At 36.8% G+C, this 19,833-nt stretch overlaps 1 protein-coding gene across 1 annotated transcript; it reads right to left on the bottom strand.

Moving 5' to 3' along the window:
- Positions 1–843: 843 nt before the first annotated feature.
- hpcal4 (hippocalcin like 4) lies at positions 844–19,214 on the bottom strand. Its single transcript, XM_060857353.1, has 4 exons — positions 19,096–19,214; positions 4,845–5,016; positions 4,234–4,449; positions 844–4,094 (listed from the first exon to the last, which is right to left on the bottom strand). The coding sequence occupies exons 2-4, from the start codon at positions 5,004–5,006 to the stop codon at positions 3,897–3,899; spliced, it is 576 nt and encodes a 191-aa protein (XP_060713336.1). The 5' UTR covers positions 5,007–5,016; positions 19,096–19,214; the 3' UTR covers positions 844–3,896.
- Positions 19,215–19,833: the final 619 nt, after the last annotated feature.

Below are 19,833 nucleotides of genomic sequence, written 5' to 3'. Positions count from 1 at the left end.
TTGCCACAGCTGAAACACAACAAGACCTACTAATGTAATCAATGTGACTGTCTTCGGAACACACGTAAATCCATAGGACACAAGGTAAGTGATAGAATTAAAATCAACAATTAGACAGTATTTCAACTAACAAAGGACTTCATCTGATTTCAATTTCAGAAAATAGCTGAATATAATATTTATTTTTATGTAAGCTTGTTTCATTGTTATGGTGCTAACACAAAAACAGGATGGATGAGTGCACTTTTTATGGTGCATAGATTTAAATACTGCTTAAGATTTAGCATCACTAGTTGAAAAATTGAGAAAAGGTCTCTTGTGTCCAATGAAAATAAGGGTTTGCATGTATGTTTTTTAGGGGAGTCTGGTGTGTCTCTTAGGGCCAAAGTGGGTTCAGATGTGTTGACATTCATCAGAGAGCATGTTTAACTGTTGCTGTGTCCCAAAAAGCATAGAGGGTGATGATTGTGTGTGTGTGTGTGTGTGTGTGTGTGTGTGTCCATGTTTTTGAGGAAATAACATGTACAGTATGTGTGTGCATGTCCATATTTCTTGCAGAAATGCATTTTACCTGCTTATGTATACAGTATATATGAACAGTGTGATCACCTAAGAGTGTTTTTTGTTCCAGTCACCGCTTCAGTGCCATGGCAACCGTATTCATCATGACATCACAGTATCTGAGTGAGTCATACTGTGCAGGTTGCTGTACATGGTGTTGTGTGTAAAAGAAAGATGCAACACTGCATGATTCATGAAACTTGAACATGTTACTTGTCATGTCTTTGAATGAACAGATATGAACAGATACAACAGAAGAAATTCAGCAGACACCCACAATTTTATTCATCTACGTACCAAAAATAACACATCTTTGTTTGGGGAACTTTACAGTTACAATATTAAAAAGCAAAATGTGACAGAACTGAATAGATATATTATTAAAAGTGTATTGCACAACTGCTTCGTAATAATTCCCTAATATGCTTTATAATCTGGGATATACATTAACATCCAGAATCTTGTTAAGCTGTGAATTGAATGTAACAGAGGCTCATAGTGAACTTTTATATCTCTAATTCAAATACTCAAATATTCATTAGAGCTGCTCAGTTAATCTTATTTCAGCCATGATCATGCTTTTATTGGCTTAGTGTTCATTCAATAAGCATTCAATTTCTACTGCCTGTTTTAATCATATAATGTAATATATACACATTAATAAAGAAATAAGTCTAATATAAAAACTGAAAGGAAAATCTTTTTTATTCCCTTTTTTCCCTAATATGTTCAGATATTCCTAAACTGGTTAAATTAGATGATAATTGAGTTTTCAGTTATTGTGCAACCGTAATATTTATGGTATAACTGGACACATTACACAACTACATCATTATCCTCTACATTTCTACATTCAACAAGCAAAGGAAAGTTAAAATCAAGCTTCCATCAGATATGATAAATGTGGCAATGAAATGCAAAAGGAAAGTATATCCCAGTTAAATTAACAGAGTGAAATGATGCACAGGAAGCTGTGACTTTATGAGTCACTGCAAATTCATTACCACAGCCGACACATTATATCACCTACTAAAACCACTTAGTAAAGATATTTTAGGCTACTCTTAAGAAGCTGAAATCTATGTTATTTGTTTTCTACATACAAGCTATAATAAAACAGACACTGACATGAATTTGCAATTTAGACTAACACAAGCTCAGTGTGAAAAAATGGCAGATATTAAATAAAATACAGGGGAAAGAAATCGCTGTTTTCTGCACCATGGAATCTCAATAAGTACAGAATTCACGTTTTATTATCATTTTTATTTCTTTATTTATTTTGGTCCATTATGTTGTATGTACGAGGAAGAAAAAAAAAATCTCATCACTTTAGTCCCCACTCTATGCCCTATTGAAAGATGGTAAATATTTCACCACTATGTGGCAGTATAAAACAAGAAGTATTTGCCTCTACTTAGTGCAACAATATTCTCCTAAGTATTGCAGCATGAATATTGTGGAAACACAGACTTTTGTATTCCGAATGCGTTCACGTTGACTATACCAAAGGGAAAAAAAGCAAGACATTCGGACAATGTTAATACAATTACGATTATTTGATATCTGATAAGGCTGTACACTGAGGCACACATAAATGATTATATGTCATCAAGACAGCAGAGAAAGGTAGCTCTGATTGGAAAACCAGTAAGACCAGGGACGACCACACCAGCAACAACAAACATCACGTTAATACTCTTAAAACTGGTGTGGACAGCTACTTTATCAGACAGTCAGTGACAGAGGCAATTGTTTCCCTAAAGCACCCACCTACACACACACACACACACACACACACACACACACACACAAATGCATACATACAAACTACTACAGAAATAGGTATACACACGTTTGCACATACAAATGCAAATCCTCAGATTTCCACTTTAAATTTTTCACACTTTCACACATTGATACAGACTGATATCCTATAAAGAGTGTATTTTGCAGCAGTGTTGAAATATGAAAGTAGGTCTCATGAAACATTTACATTTCACTAATTACATATACATATATTCTAATTGTTAAGGCTAGCAAAATTCCTTTTTCATATGTGAGAGTGACCCCGAAGTGTGAGACAATAATTATTCACTATTTAAAACCATGACATTTAAGGTGGTTAAGCTTATGTCAGCTTGGTTGAGCTGTATTTTGTCATCACAACTGATGAATCAGTCTCAGATAAGGGATAGTTGGAGGTTATTGGTGGCATGTCTAGTATCCATCATAATGCACAAGGCTTTATATCCTTTGGGCCATATTCAGAGTTGAAGGCTGAAGTTACAAAAATGTTGATATTTACATGAGGATAATGTTCTGTATTCCGAGTCAGATGCCTAATTTGATTTTCTGGATAAAACATTTAGATTATTAAATTTACCTGTGATTTATGAGCAGAAGTGCTGGGGTTTTCAATAATGCAAGGACAATGGCCTTTAAACACAACTGCTTGCTTTTATACCTGACAAATTCAGCAGATAGAAAATAATAATAATAATAATAATAATAATAATAATAATAATAATAATAATAGCCAGTCCTATCACTGACATTTTGTGGTTAAATCAAATTGTCAGCCAGTGATGCTGGACTCAATACTGCTCCTCGTTCATGCTGACATTGTATGAGAAAATTGTCTTAGTTTCAAGGTTTCAAGAATTGCGTGTACTTGAGACGTGTATTTGTTTTTGGCCACACGCCTCCCACGTCTGAGTTGTGAGCAAGTCTGTTGTTATATTTGAGTTTTGAATGCTGATGTGCGCGTTTTTATATGTAAGTCAACTCTGAATATGGTCCTTTATCTGTGGAAGGAATAAGGAAATTGCACTGTTTAGAGTGTGCACTGGTTAGAAAAAAATTATATTGGCTGTTTTTAATGTTTAGTCTTAGACAAAATTTAAAGGAAACAAATACCTTAAGAATAGAGAGCTGCCTAAGTTTTGCAGAAATGTTCACTAAATTTGCATGGTTTCTACTTTATATCAAAATTCTAAGGATCAGGAATATTACATATTTAAATGGCCTTTTTAAATAATGTAGGTTCTATGGTATCTTGTCAGGCTTGGGCCTGAAAGCAACAATTGTCTAAAAGCAGTGCAGTTCACTGCATGACTAAAGATGCAGGTTTTCATCACTTTCCACAAATTCTATAAACTGTCCCCAAACCTGCAAACTCTCACATTCAACTGCAACCTACTATATGTACATAGTGGTATAGTTCTACTCTTACTAACCTACTTCTGTCTAAATGTCTGTACATGTTGCTTCATAGCTCCTGCTCTGTACCTACACCCTCCCACCCTCTCTCACCCTCTCTCTCCTCTTTTCCCTTACTTCTGCATGTCACATTGCAGTAAGAGGACAATGGAAGGATCGCTTTTGGCCGCCTCTTTGAACTCCTCCAGTGTGATCTCATCATTATGATCTTTGTCCATCTTGCTGAAGATCTTGTCCACACGCTGCTGAGGTGTCAAGCCATCTTCGTTCATGCGCATCATGATTACCGTGCCAACCATTTTATAAATCGCCTGAGACAAAAAACACAAAGTTGGTAAATAGACACAAATGAAAATCAGACAAATTAGTTTCAAGCATGATTTTCCCCTCAGAAAGATGCTAATGATCGACCAAGCTTGATCAAGTCAAAGTATATAATAAAAGTCTCACCTCTATAATTTCAAGCATCTCCATGCGTGTAATCTTGCCATCTCCATCCAAGTCATACATATTGAAGGCCCAGTTGAGTTTCTGCTCAAAGCTTCCTCGAGAGGTGATGGACAGGGCACAGATGAACTCCCTGAAGTCAATTGTGCCATCCCCATTTTTGTCAAAGGTGCGAAAGGCATGCTGAGCAAATTTCGAGGCATCACCATAGGGGAAAAACTGTAACAAACAATATTGCTATGGGTCACTTTGGATGAAATATTACCTGGCATATAATAGTCTGCAACAAACATCCTCTTTAGTGGGTTCAGAAAGTAATCAAAGTTAACTTTAATATAGCAGATTAGTCAAGCATTTTTATAGTTATCTTTTGTCTTTGTTCTATATGGTGTTTATAAATTAAAAATTAAAAAAAATAAATGACCCAAATAGAAACCAATGAAACTTGGGGCTCTACAGTAATTCTAGATAATTTAACCTCAATTTGACAAACCAGGGTGACAGTGAATAGAATGAAAGCATGTACAAAACCATACAGCTGAAAACTTGATATCATAATTAATGGGAAAAACACAGTCCTAGTTGACTGGTGCTATTTGTCCAAAAGGACTTACCTTGACATAAAGCTGCTGAAACTCTTCCAGGTTAAGGATGCCAGTGGGACAGTCCTTCAAGAAGCCTTTATACCATTGCTTCAGCTCTGCCTCATTGAACTCTGTACTCTTGGTCAGGTCATCCAGAACCTCAGGAGCAAGCTTGCTATTGTGTTTCCCCATGTTTAATAGCCTGTTTATGGACAAAAATAGAGAGATAATGATGGGCTATTAATTAATGGCTGTGGGGTTATTACAACAACATGCTCACCACATTGCAAAAAAAAAATCTATAGTTATGGTAGTTGATAACCATTATTAATTCTGATTTTAAATTGACATTTGGGTCATGCCAAAAATTCCTTTCAGAAATGTCTTGAGAACTAGTGATTAGCCAATACAATTTATTAAAGCCTTTCTGATCTTTTAGAGACTTCGAAACGTGTCTATTCAACCTGGTACTGACATTATGTTTTACAACATGACACATATCTGCCCACCCAGAAGCCTGGGATATATTTGGCAAGTGCACATTTCTATAAGCTTTAAAAATGGTTATTTGGGTACACATGAAAAATGGGGTGCCACTGTAATGAGTCATAACCTGGACTCTTAGCTTATTAAAGTTGATTAAATATTTAAAAGGTCTAAATACTTGACGAGGAGCTATAATGGCTAAACGCATCAGCGGTTATGCACCAGAGCTGCTGGAGCCCAGTCGCCCACAGCACATTTCTCTCCTCATGACAGGAGGCCATTTATGTGTGATCATGATGACTAATCAGAGGTAAGCATTCATCTCCATCTCCATTCTTTCACCATCACTTGCTCTATTCTGTTCATTCTCTCTCTCTTTGACCTTTTTGGAATTTTCAGGTAATTTCTGCTCCTCTAGGCAACACACCCATTCGCAGGCTTTAGACAGGAAGCTTTAATTGAACATCTGAGCAGTTAATGAACTTTAAAACTAATGGCATAGGATTCATGATACTTTTCAGACAATGAAATGATTCACATTCATATTAAATGCATTTAAAATATTCTAGTACCTTGTAGGAGTGTATGCTAGCCTGTGTTCATCACAGCCCTCAGAAAACCATTAACAATATGCAAAGGTCATTGAAGCATACCTAATGTGAGTCATATTTCCTATATTACACACACCTAACATTATCTTACTTTCTCTAACGAGAAACTGAGTAAATATTTACAAGAACAGCTCCACTGCTCAATTATATCATTTGCATTATAAGCATTTCTGTTCAGGTCAAATTTAAGTACCCTCAATTAATCTTTATTTACCTTTTGTATTGTATTGCATGTATCTGTATTGTATTGTATTGTATTGTATTGTATTGTAATATATTGTAATATTTACTAACCTGTTTTAAAGCCGTTAATTAAATTTATTTTTAGTTAATAGAATTTGCTTATGCATAGCTCTCCTTGCAGTGGTACCTTGTTGGGGCTGAAGTACGGACCTTGACCTACTCAGTTTTCTCTCTTTTTGCCATTGTGTAGTAATTTGGCTGGCTCACTTGGGATCATTGTTGCATGACCCAGGTTTCCCCCAAACTGAGCTAAGCATCATGACCAGAGAGATTCACTTTGCTCTTATATGGACATCACTCTACTTTCTCAGATTTTGTTTAGGCCATTGTAACAAGTTGTTATAGGAAAACAGAGGCTTGTGCTTGGCTACCCCATATACTGTATAAGATCTGTTTAGTCAATTTTCTTTTGAGTGTCACATACTTTAGAATTCAACATTCTTTGGCAAGCAGACATTCTGAGCTTATGGCGAATTTGATGGGAAAAACCCTCTTATACAGACTGGCAGCTATTTTGTCACTTAATAAACCTTATCACAGTAGAATTATGTTTTCAAATTGTGTGAAAATGGCCTTCCTATATTGATTGGCATTTCTTTTTGGCCTGGAAACAAACAATCATTCCACACAACCAAACTGCCTAAAAGTTCTGCTTTTATAGAGGTGCTCACACATCCTAATGATTGTCAAATCAGCTCCAGGATGCAAATCCCCTCGTTAATTGCAACAGAAACAGTAAGAGTACTTAATATTACCAACATCACTTCTGTACATGATGCGTTGCTAAATAAAGAAAACTATAATGTAATCTGCACAGAGGTTTATGGACTACACATAAAGAACTAAAAATAAGGGATAAAAAGGGTTCTTGAAAGAGCTTTCTTTTTTTATTGTGGATCTAATCAACACCTGCTGAAGTTTATTAAAATTGTACACTATAGTTAGCTAAAGAATCCACTTACAAGAGTGTGATTAGCATTAAAGTACTGCTATAAAGGGACAGTAATCAGACCACTCTACTAAAACTCATCCACCCTGAAGGAGCAGCAAACACTAGTGATAACAACTACTGTTACAAGCACCAAGCATCTCCTGTGTGCCACTACAAGCTCTACTAAGCATCAAAGGCCTTAGCGGATATTATGTTGGTCTTATACTTCAAACAGAAAAGCAAAAAGATTTCTTTTCTGAGACATATACATTTAAAAGATCACATGGTTGCTTACAGCACTGCACAAGGCAGCAGTTGTTTTAACAAAAACATGTTCAAGGGAAAAAAGGGGGATTTCATGGGGGAAAAAGGGCAATGTTTTCAAAGGGGCTGAGGTAGCTCAGAGGTTAAGGTGTTAGCATACTGGTTAGAAGGTTATGAGTTCAAATTCATCCCAGGTTCACCAAGCTGCCACTGTTGGGCCCTTAAGTAAGGCCCTTAACCCTCAAATGCTCAATTGTGTAAAAAAGAGTTATAACTGTAAATCGCTCTGGATGAGGGCATCTGCCAAATGCGCTATGCGACATCTGTGCCTCTTTCATGTCAAAAATAACAATATTCGAAGTATAAATGTCCCATAATCACCTTAAAAACCATGGCCATCACTGCAAAATGCATTGTATTATACACAAGGACCACCACACAATTTATTTTAACAATGCAGTATTTAAATATAGAGCTTCCTCTGACAGGAAAAAAAAAAGCGTGTTAAAGCAGAGGGGGTAAGGGTTGTCTCTGATGTTGTGTCAGGCCACTTTCATGTATTTCTCTATGAATGTTTATAACTGACACAGGATAATCATAGCTAGTTAAGGAATAGCTCCAGAGATTTGGGGTTCTACGGATGATGAGAAAATCAGTTGGTGACACAGGCAGCACCACAGAATTGAACAAAAATGATGGTAAAACAAACCTGGCAACACTGTGAATCAAAAACGTCTCCTCACTGAGCTCGCTCTGAACCATTTTGTAGTTCAGTGTAGAGAGTTCTAGAAAGATATTCATCAGTCCTTTTGGAATAACCAACAATGCCTTGTTCTGCAGTGGGTCTTTTTTCATTTCCAATATTTATCTTTACTTGTAGCAAAACTATTTGTATTTAGTAATACTTGTGCTGCTAATTTTATTTCCCATCATTCTAAAGATTGCAAACCCTGGATCTGATCCCAACGAGCTATGATTAGTTATGATTAGGTTCCCAACATTTCCGCAGTTCTCTCTAAAAGCGCTATTGCAAATTATTTATGTCCCTTATTCTATTTGGCTTGGGCAGTATTCCTGTTTGAAGTGATTTAATAAACAGTTCTAGTTAAGCATCTAGTTAAGCAGCTTTTATCCGTCTCAAATACTCTGTTGAAGGAGTATAAATATTTAATTAGGGTTATCCAGTTATGTAGATTTTTACCTTTGAACACTGTATCCAGTGTATGAGAACATCTGTATCCTTTGTTGATTAAATAATGCCCTGACTTTTTAATCTTTTATTAATAAAAATCTTAGAGCCCAGACACAAAGGCATTTATTAGTTTACATACAGTAGATGACAGGCCCTTGAGGCCCTCAGCCTCACCATCCAAGTAAATATAAGTAAAAATGAACTCTATTGTTCTAATATATTTTATAGATTGTATTCCAACAACCATAAAAAAATATTTTCACAAAAATACATTTAAAAAAAATACTCTTGGCTCTCTTGGTATAAGATGCAAATGGTATTTTAGGGGGCTGCTTAGTGTGAACAGTGCTTTTCAGATGCAGAACAGCAGAGCTGCTATGATAATAAAGAATGGTTCATGAAAATAGCCAACATAATATCACAGAATGGAAGCATGCAGCTAAATAAAAAATATTTCTTGTTTAAATCCCTTGGTTTAAAATATTTCAGTAATGAAATGTGAGATATTTAAAACCAGGGATTGCCAAACTAGTGTTTGTGACCTCATGTAAGGTCACACAATACAAATGAAGCTATGAGAGGAGCCTTTTTTTTTTTAAATAAATTTCTTTTACTAAAGATTATGAGGAATATTATTAATTATGAATACATTTTTGTAGGATACAATTTTGAACTGTTACCAACAACACATTCAACACAGTCACATTCAAACAACACACATTTAAATTACAAGTGTTTATGGTGTTTTATTCCTTTTTGCTATGGTGACATACTGCACTTGCAAAGGTGTTTTGTAAAAAGCAGACAATATCTCCATCCATCTACATTGGCAACATTTCGGTGGGACGACCAGAAAACCAATACAAATATATGTGGAAAGATTAATTAAAAATTGATTTAAACAGAGCATCTACATAAGTCTTTGTATATGCACTAAATATGATCCCTATTGCAAGGTTTGTAGTTGTCATTTAGGGAACACATATATTACTTATGATAAAATGTTCCACTGCTACAACAATTTGCAAAATTATAAATCTGGAATAAAACAAAAATGCAGGGCTACCAATTTGGGGCTCCATTGGGGAAACCCTGCCTTAAACAATTCATAACAATGAAAAAAATTATTATGTTCATGAGTGAAAGGTTTAGACCTCCAGTCCAATAATATATACTATATTTAATTTTAGATATTTTAGTTTCAATGTAAGGTCCAATACCTGTTTTCCCAAAATGTGAAGAAAAAGTTCCCTAGTATTTTCTCCATAAGATCAAATAGACAAATCATTGTAACTGATGGCTCAGTATCATCACCGCGGTTCTCTCTTTTAAAATCCTAGCTGTTTCTCTCCAAGCAGAATATGCTTTGATTCTCATGTGGTTTCCTCTGGTGGTTTTCTACCACATTTCTGTTTGGGGTGTGATTTTAAGACCATGTACTGTGTTCTGAATCTGATTCAGCAGTTTTGGGCTGTTTAGAGTTAAATCAAAACTCAAAACGTGTTACAGTAAAACTAAGTGCTTTTTAGATATTTATGTGTACAGGTCTTATTAACAGATCTCCAAGTAGATTTCTTCATCAATGCTTTTTAAAAAAAGCAAACCTGTAGCAGTATCATAGCATTTCTAAATCAGTATGGGCTGCAGTACAACCTTTTTTCTTCTGATTTATGATTCTATTTAAGAGACATTAGTTTTTGCTAGAACATGACACTGATCAGTGAAAGATGAATGCCAGACTTGAAGAATGCCACAAATATTGCCACAGTGGGAGTGTAGTTAAATAAAATAGTCAGTAAAACAGGCTTTAACATCTATAAAATCACCTTGAGCAAGGATATCATTCCCCTCTTTAATTAAGTGAAGGTTGGCTAAACTTGCTTCATCCCACTTATCAATTTAATGGTGGTAGCTATTGCTTTAATTTATTATTAGATGTATTAAGTCAATGAAATGTGGGTTCTATTATTGGAAAAGGTGAGTGGTTGTGTTGCAATAATGAGGGCAGTAATCTTAATACTGTTATAATTAGATAATTATATAATTAAAGACATAGTTGTCTAGATAATTCCTAGACAAAAAGTTAAGTTAAGCACAGAAGCCAGATGAGGCATAAAACCCCACCATGGCTGGTATAAAGCTTGTATTTGGCTCTGCAGTAGATTCACTAGGTCTAATTACATGCAGCCATTTTAAACTCAATACAAATGAATTTAATCTAAATGCAGATTCTGAAAGTGCTGTGTAAATGTACCGTGAATACAACAAACCGATTAAAATATTCATGATCGTGTGCATTATATATATTCTGAACAAAACCTCTGTGTGAACGTAAAACATAAACAAACATATACACCGCTGTACTGCCTATGAGCCCAAGGGTTTTTTTTTAAATAAACTGAGAAAACAATTGAATTCAAGCATTTACATGATTATTTTTTATGTATAACGGATTATTTTAAATTTACAGCACCTCCTTTCAATCAGAAATTTCATTTGTATCAAGTTCAGTTGGATCTAATTTGTTTACATGAAGGCATTTCAATCAAGGCAAAAGAATCTGATTACTATGATTTTTGACTGCATGTATACGTACATAGAGTCATAGTTATGCATATACAAATGATTAAATGAATACAAATATAAGTTAGATATACAACATAGAAAAAAGTATATGAAAATTGTGGTTAAGATTAAGAAGCACGGTATGATTATACTGGGTAGAAAAAAAATACATATTTAAAATAATAGTGAAAGTAAACAAAGAAATTGTGGCATTTTAAAATCTTCATGTGCAAGGACTGATGGCTGTCAGTTGTTAAGCTGATAAGCATTATTGATTTCTTGAAAAGTGACACAAATCCAGACATCCTGGGAGACAGGGACTGTCAGCTTGTGCTTTGTGCACTTTTTTGACAATACTTCCGTGTTGGCGAGCATCTTGGGGAAACACTTCCGGAGAATCTGCCACATTTGTACCATGCGACACTACATCAGCACACCATAAACTCACTGTCTTTGCCAGATTGTCTTTTCAGTTTGCCTAGCACTTCTGTCAAATCATCCCACCTTTATTCCTGTTCATATTCTGCCTGGATTGACCCTGCCTGTTCTACCCTTACTGTCTCTGCCTGCCCTGTATTGTTCTGTCTACCTGTGTTTCGGATTATTGGACTGTATAAGAACTTGATTTCTCTCTGCTCTGCTTTGCCCTGTTTGCCTGTGATTTGGATTACTTGACTGTTTTTTGACATTGATTCCTGCCTGTCCTGCATTGCCCTGTTTACCCATTACTTAGAATATTGGACTGTTTGTTACTTTGAGCTCAGCCTTCTTGTAATGTGCCTGTCCTCATAAAAGACCAATTTTTAAAAATTGTATCTGTGTTCTGTATTTGGGTCTTTGCCTGCCATTTCTGACAGTACCATCTGGCCAGACATGGACACAGTAAATGCTCACAGCATCTCAGGTCCAATCAGATCCAAGCAACATCAGGAGTGGATATCGACCAGCCTCTCCTGAACCAGCACCAGTAACAGACAAGCCTTTGACCAACCTCACTTCTGTTCCTGCCACCTATCATGACTTAAGCCAAGTGTTCAGCAAGGCGTGTGCTGCCTTCTTACCAACTCAGCTACACACCTATAACACCTAAACTTGCCAGATTGCCCTGTCCCAGAGAAACTCACCTCAGACCACATCCTCTCGTCCTCTGTCACCATCTGAGCCCTCCGCCTTGACATTGAGAAAAGAGACAATTGTCTGTCCTAAAGCAGAGATTCTAGTAGCCAGACCTCAAGAAGGCCATCCTGGACCATTCATGGCGGCATGCCTTGTCTGCACTTAGAAGAAAAGCCCCAAGACTTCACCAACTGGCTACCTTCGTCCTCTCCCAGCTCCCCATTGTCCCTGGTTTCACATCGCTCTGGATATTGTCAGTGGTGCCCTCATCTGGCATCACTGTGTTTTTTTCCATGGTGAACCGCCACCCAAGTTAACATTGACCAAGCAAACCACCCAGCTCCTCCAGCATATTTTACGCCTGCACATAAATACATAAATGTATTCCCCGAAACATTGTTTCTGACCAAAGTTCCGCTTTTGAAAAGAGTTCTGCCCCCACTGTTCTGCCCTCAGTTACTGGAGACACTGGTCCCATCCATCCTGGCCTTTGTCAAGCACTGTCGGTGGGTCTGGAGTAGAGCCTGATCCATGCTATTCAAGGTCTCCAAGAGTTACTCCCGTTGCACCAACCACAAATGCCATCCCCAGAAACCTTCCCTTGAGGGCGACCCACAGGAAGCTTGCCCCACACTTCGGCCCTTTCCCCATCTCTATGTTAATCAACCCTGTAGCAGTCCAGCTCAAGCTCCCCAGAGTTCTTTGGATCCACCCCACTTTCGATGTCTCAAACCCAAACCCAATCAAGCCTGCACGTTGGTGTATGTCACTGCAGAAAGAGGGATAAATAGACTTGGAGAATGTTCCACTACTTGTCTAAAGCCCATATCAACATTTTACAGGATCTTCCAGTCGAGAGTTCTCCAGGTAAAGCTGTGATAAAATCACATGACAGTTTATTAAGCTTTCATATCATCGCTGTTACACTTTTTCCCCTCCATCTCTCTCTGATCATTATCACTCAGATAGATCAATAGACCACAGCTGGCAGGCTGCTGGTCTCTGTGATGTCTTTGGCATTCCAGCCACGTCTGTCTCGTCCTTTTAAGAGCTGCTGAATGAGATCTGGAACTCTGGACTCTGCAGTGGGACATTGCAGTGGATTAATTCCAACACACAAAGGAGACAGAGACAGAGGAATGTGAAGAATAGATCAGTGAAAGGGAAAAAAAGTACATTTTTGTCATTTGTGGAGAACTCTGAGCTAGTCACTGAGTATGATTGAAAAATAAAAGTCAAGACGACTCAGTTTGCCGATTTTTATTGGATTTAACCTGAAGAATAAGTTCCAGCTAGCTTTGGAATGAGTAACTGGGACAGAGTGATATATAGAAGACTGGCATATTAAATTGCTACTGTTGCATCTTCACAAACAAAATGGGAAATTCCAAAGTAACCTAGTGTGTGTTAATGCAGTCTAAGTTGAAAAAGTAATCCATGAAAAAGTAAAATGACACCAGTATCGGTACAAATGTTATAGCTACACTCATACGTATTTACATCATTAGCTTTTACATACAAGATAGGTGTTGCATATTTATTCCTTTTTACTCCCAACTGCATTTTCTTTTTGCTACAGCAATCTGTGGCCTGGAGCCAAGGGAGCAAATCTTTAGGTGGCCAGGACGTCATACGCTTTCTTTCCTGTCAATCACAGTGACCCTAGTTAATCGTGGCCATTTTTGAGTTCATGTTTATGGTAGAGGGCAGATAGTCCATTCCCCAAAGTGCGTTTGTGATTCTGCATGGGCAGAAGCTCACAAAAGATGTATTTGGTTGGCTTCACCAACCACCTCAGCGGAAGCATCTTACTGACTGGAAATTATTGAGAATTTGGTGTAAAAACTGCCTTGCTCTTTTTACACGGCCTACTACAGACAATCAATTATTTGCATGTTTAATTCTTGTCTGCTGTTTGATTTAAGATCATGTCAAGAGGAACTAAAAGAAGTTGACATGAAAACAAAAATGAAAAAATTGCAAACAAGCCTTCAGACCACACTGTAGCACTGTTAATGTATTGAACTAATGGATTTTCATAATTCATTTAGTATGCACTAAATAGCAAGTATGTGTTAATAAATGTGTGTGTGTATGTGCATGGAGTAATTGATGTGTACACAAACAACTATGGCAGATGAAGTAGAAGGTCCAATATTGAACTGCTGAAAAGTGCTAATGCTTCAAACCATGGACTAATAACTAAAATAGTTGGAAGTTGTAATTTACTAACAATTAAAATAGTTGTTATTAAATTGTTTGTAGATGTGTACTTTATCAAATGTAATTTTCATAATCATCCATCGGTAGATCATCAATTAAACATTACATTCAACAAGAAATTTTAATAAAAAATGTAGGTTTAGTTTTGAAAATGAAATTAAAATGGTGTACAATAGTAATAACTAACTTTTATTTTTCATTGCACACTATGGTGTTCCCCTGGAATATGCAGTGTATTCAAAAGAATGTCAATATATGAAATTTCTTAGGGACCTTTCCCTTAAATATTGCTCAATTACAGGTGAGTCATTAAATTCCTCACTGGCACATAAGGCATAACAACCAGTAGTGGGCATAAATAATGCAGCTGTTGAGCACTAAAGGTCAACCATGCTTATCTAAGGAATAGAGGCAGATCCATAACTGTCAGACACCATCATCATCCACTGGAAGTGCTTTTGTGTACTGCCTAGGGGTGACAGACCCAATACAAAAGGGGCTTCTAAATAATGTATGACTGGGTCCAGGTGAAAGAATAGATTTTTTATTATTTTATTTATTTGTTCTGACTAATAACAATAATAATGGCTGCTAATGGTAATATTTTGCATGCCTGGGTGCATTTTAGCTCTTTTCTATTTCTCTATATTTATGTTTCATACAAAAGCCAAAGCATCAGAGACAATTTAGTAGCGATAATTAAAAGGTTGCTTTTTCTGGTTTTAAGTGATGTTAGCAAGTAACCAACAAATAACTCCCACTGACTCCACTGGAACACTTTTTAAGTCAGGTTCGAGCGAAGCTGCTACAAGAGATTCCTTCCTGCATGTTTTGTTGATGAAAAATTGTGGTTAATGGAAAAGAAAACACACGTAGTTTCTGACTTCTTGGTATTGCCCTGGTCCCAATGCACCATTTGGAATGAGAACCTCTGAAACAGGTGTTGTTTCTATAGCAAAATTATGCTCATGTGGCAGCACCAAGGGTATAGAAGGAAACTCTGTTTGATACCAAGCAACTGTACTAGTGCATCTCTACATCCCTTAATGTACTGAATTCATTAGTGTTTCTAACGCAGTGCTCTATTTAAAGGATTAAACAGATTTAAGAATGTGTGAATCTCAAAGGCCTTGTTTATATTCAAAACTACATGTTTGCCTTATTTTTACAGTATCTCAGATACACAGGGAAAAAAACAAGGCATTCTCCACCTGCTCATGAGGATATCCTTGCATCAACAGCCCAGACCCCCAAGGGTGACAACTGGTAAGGAAGCTTCCTGTTTTACCCTTGGGACTGTAGGTAATAAGAAAAACTTTCAGCATAGGTTGCTTGTTGGAGAAATGCAAATTTTGTGAATGTAAGGGGTAGCTGTACAGACCAACAAAACCAGACAAGGAAAGTCTGACTGTGGCTGCAGCTTGTGCTTTATAATTATTTAAATTAACTTACTAACCTGAGAGCTTGCACAACATCCATGATTTCATAACATCTCAGTGAACAGGTGGGTTGCACCTGATGACTATAAAATCCCTTCTGGCAAAGAGTTCAGACTCAGAGGCCTTAGTAATGTAATTAGGACTTAATCAACATTTAATGTTCAAGCCACTACACATTCATTGTACTGCTTTTGGATCAAGTTTTATCTTAGTCTTGACAATCAATCAATAAATATAGCAATTACAATACTTTATAGTACCTATATTTTATTGAACATATTGTGCTGTTTTCCAAATTTCTTTAAAGCAGTATTCAGAAGAAATGCGTTTTTTTAGACGTATCATTTAGTACCATTGCTGGAGGAGGTATCTAACATTTATGATTGATTTGCACAGGATATAGGACAGTCGTAATGATGGTCATCACACTAAGTGCTCCAAGCATACTGTACAATGCACATCTCCTGTTTTTAGTGTAAAGTGCTTATTATGTCCATTAATTCACTAGCTGTAGTGCTTGTGACCACACAAATTGCACTTGATCATTAGTAGGTTACTTGACCTTAATAAGCATGTAAGCTTTACTTAAAATTTCCTGTCACTTCTCTGACAAGTCCTTTTAAACATTGTCTGTTTTCTTTCTGCAGTTTAAACAAGGAGAATTTGGATTTGCTGGGAGACAAAAGAAAAGAGTGTGTCCTGGAGTGTCAAGAGTCTCCAGAAGGAAACAATGGAATCCTATCTATATCAACTTGGGTAGGTTATATATTACAGTACCTACAGTTATTACTACTGGTCATTTTATGGCATAGGTCATTTTAAGACCCATACTTATGCAGTCTGTAAAAAAGACATTCCGTTTCCATTTCCAGTAATACTGTTGAAAATTAAACCACCTCCCCATGTATAACTAATCATATCTGAATAGTGATTAATCTATAAGTAATAGTCATCAGATTCAATATATGAAGCAATAGCCAAGTTCTCCCAAGGCTACTCAGTAGCCTGCTTAAAGATAAATCTCTGGCACTAAGCTGAAGGATAAGTGGGTGATTTCTGTCTATATAAAATAAAACTCTCAGTGAAATTGTCTCTCCCAAAATCAAATCGTTTCCTGTTAAAGATCAAATGCTGTAAATAGAAGGAGAGCTGAAAGCCACCCACTGGTTTAGTGAAAATACCACCTGACTTAGTAGCATATCAGTGGAAATTCATGCCAGCAGCAAGTTTGGCAAGGTGTGATATATTATCTTATTTCTCTGCATTAGCTATGTTAACCTGTATTTACCAGATTCTGTCAGATCCAAATACTATAACATTAGGGTGAGCATGAGGAACAATGTCTCTGTGATGTCCAAACATGGCCTGTAGCATCATGCGATGACTTGAGCTGCTAAATGTGTTTGACAGCCTTCTTGCTCATTATAGCACTACACACATTTCTCATTCACATTCAGAACAGGCAGTTGTGCAAAGCAAATAAAAAGGATCTTCAGGTTCTTTTAGACGAGAACAATATACTGTAACAATACCAACGGCATCTACCAATAGCATCTTTTGGAAGTAAGAAAAACAAAACTGTAATTTGCTCATTTTTTGCTCATGCATGCTTTTTGTTTTCCAATCATTGAGTTCCCTTGAGGTGCGCTGATTAGTTATGATATGGAGCTTGTGACTGTCCACGGCTTTTTGAGTTCAGCCATTTTGGAACTGCCATCCATCTCCATGAGAAACAGAGCATGTGGGCAATCGATCAAACGGCTCTGCGTGCACAATTTGATACACCTGGCGCTGCCTGGCTTCTTTTGTCTAGAACAAAACGGAATACTGACAGTGGCCATGTGTTTCCTTGAATGGGATTTTTTCTTTTCTTTCTTTTTTTTTGTTTTTGCATTCATGAGATTCAGTCAGGAGAGTAGATTAAGGAGGATGTTTGAACAAAGAGGGACTGAGTTTAGGCTCCATTCTTATCACCTGTATTTAGTCACCAGCAACACAGGGCCAGAAAACACTGGAGAAAAAAAGAAACTTTCATGTGATATATCTAACAGGAGGGCTAAAGTGTGACAGTTTGTGGGAATAACGTGAATAATAATGAGGTATGTCCATATCAAGTAGCGTTGTCATGAAGGAAATTTATTTTATAAACATAGCAAAAAAACCCCGGCTCAGTCCAACGATGATAACTTTGTTTCACACCGCATGAAAAAATAGTCATTCAATTCACTTTTTAATGACTGAGAACTGTAGGAACAATTAATGCATTAAATAATATTACAGGAACTTTAAATTGCTGTTTACTTAGGGATACATCAGCACCTGTCTTTTCCACAAGTACCAGATATTTCATCACCATTTCTAAAAATACTTGTTATTTGATGATTTTGAGATTCTTCTGGGAGTTTCTCTGTGGTCAGGGTTTGTCTGTCTGGTCAGCATCATCTCCATGTCCCTCTCCACTTTCACTCAACACAGTTATTTATTTACTCTGTATCACTGCATGGCTGAGTGGCTCAATAAAACTTGACTCACACAAAACTGACACTGTAACAACTCTATCCAGTATCAGCTTTCTAATGAGAGGAGGATGAAAGATGTTATGCAGCAATATCTCACTGCAGATAGTCAGACTGGATAGGTGCTCACAGCTTTGTCTAGATACACATTTGCCCATGCATGGGGTAAATAAACCACTTATACAGTCTGCTCTCTTGAGTAGTACAACACTGCACAGTTGCACTTGAACACACACACACACAATAGGACACAAACACATATACATGTCAACATGGACAGACTGCTGAACATAACCACACTCATGCAGAGCAACGCAACACCGCAGTCAGGAATCAGACATGCATTTTAATGATTAGAAAATACAACCATTAGCTGTGACTGGATTGTTTGTGATGGCTAAAAAAGTGCAAGGACAAATTTTCATATTCAAATAAGAATCCAGAAATTACTGTAGGCTTTCATATCAACAAACAACAAGCAAAAACAGCTGGGTAGGGTCTCAGACGTTTTCTATAAAAAAAAAAGTGACTGCTGACAACCTGAAGACAATGACACATTTATTATAAGAGGGAAATAATCTAAACAAGTTTAATCATACAGGTGGTGTCACTTTAAGGTTGTTACGTTTATCACAACATTACGCACACCTTTATAAAAGCTAGTACAGATGCAAGTAGACGCATGGATGACTCACCCAGATGTTTGTGTTGCGTGTGTGTGTGTCCGCAAAGTGTTCCTGTAAACGGCCAAACGCGTGAACGGCGCTCGGCGGGGAACCGTGCAGAATCGCGGAGCCGCACGCGCGCAGTCGTTTCTTCTTTCGGACGGAATGAATGGAGCGCACGCATCTCCCTGGCTACCACATTTGCATAGGTAACACCCAAAGCCTACTCTGATTGGACAGCATTCAAGGCTCGGCGGCTGGCTAATTTTTGTGTAAATTTGATTCGACGATCCAGAATGTCAATCAAAAAGAGGGTTCTAAAAAGCGTGCAGCGCGTCTAAACAGACCGCCATGCGGATAAACAGCATGACGGCAGGTGAACATGTGTCCAGATGTGTTAGATATTTGCATCGCAATTGTCAAGTAAAAGGCACGGACAAGTAATATCAACCAATTTGGCACTAACGTCAATATAGACTTGTAAATATAACTTAAACACCACTTAAAACCAACTAAAATATGAAAAAAAAAAAAAAAAAACATTGTCTGCTTTACAGATGAAAGCAAAACAAAAGAAATAATCTTTATATATAAAATCAGTATCATGTGTGATGTCAGTATGTGTAATTTTGTCCTTTTAGAGGTGCGATTATTATAATAATATACAAGATAGAATAAATAAAAACATTGTGATTTCATTTTATTTTTATATTTATGATTTTTATTTATTTTTCTATAGTAATCATACACACACTACCAATATAGTAA

Source organism: Tachysurus vachellii, chromosome 21, assembly GCF_030014155.1.
Source record: "Tachysurus vachellii isolate PV-2020 chromosome 21, HZAU_Pvac_v1, whole genome shotgun sequence".
NCBI lineage: Eukaryota > Metazoa > Chordata > Actinopteri > Siluriformes > Bagridae > Tachysurus > Tachysurus vachellii.
This window is presented reverse-complemented; position numbering and strand designations above follow the sequence as displayed.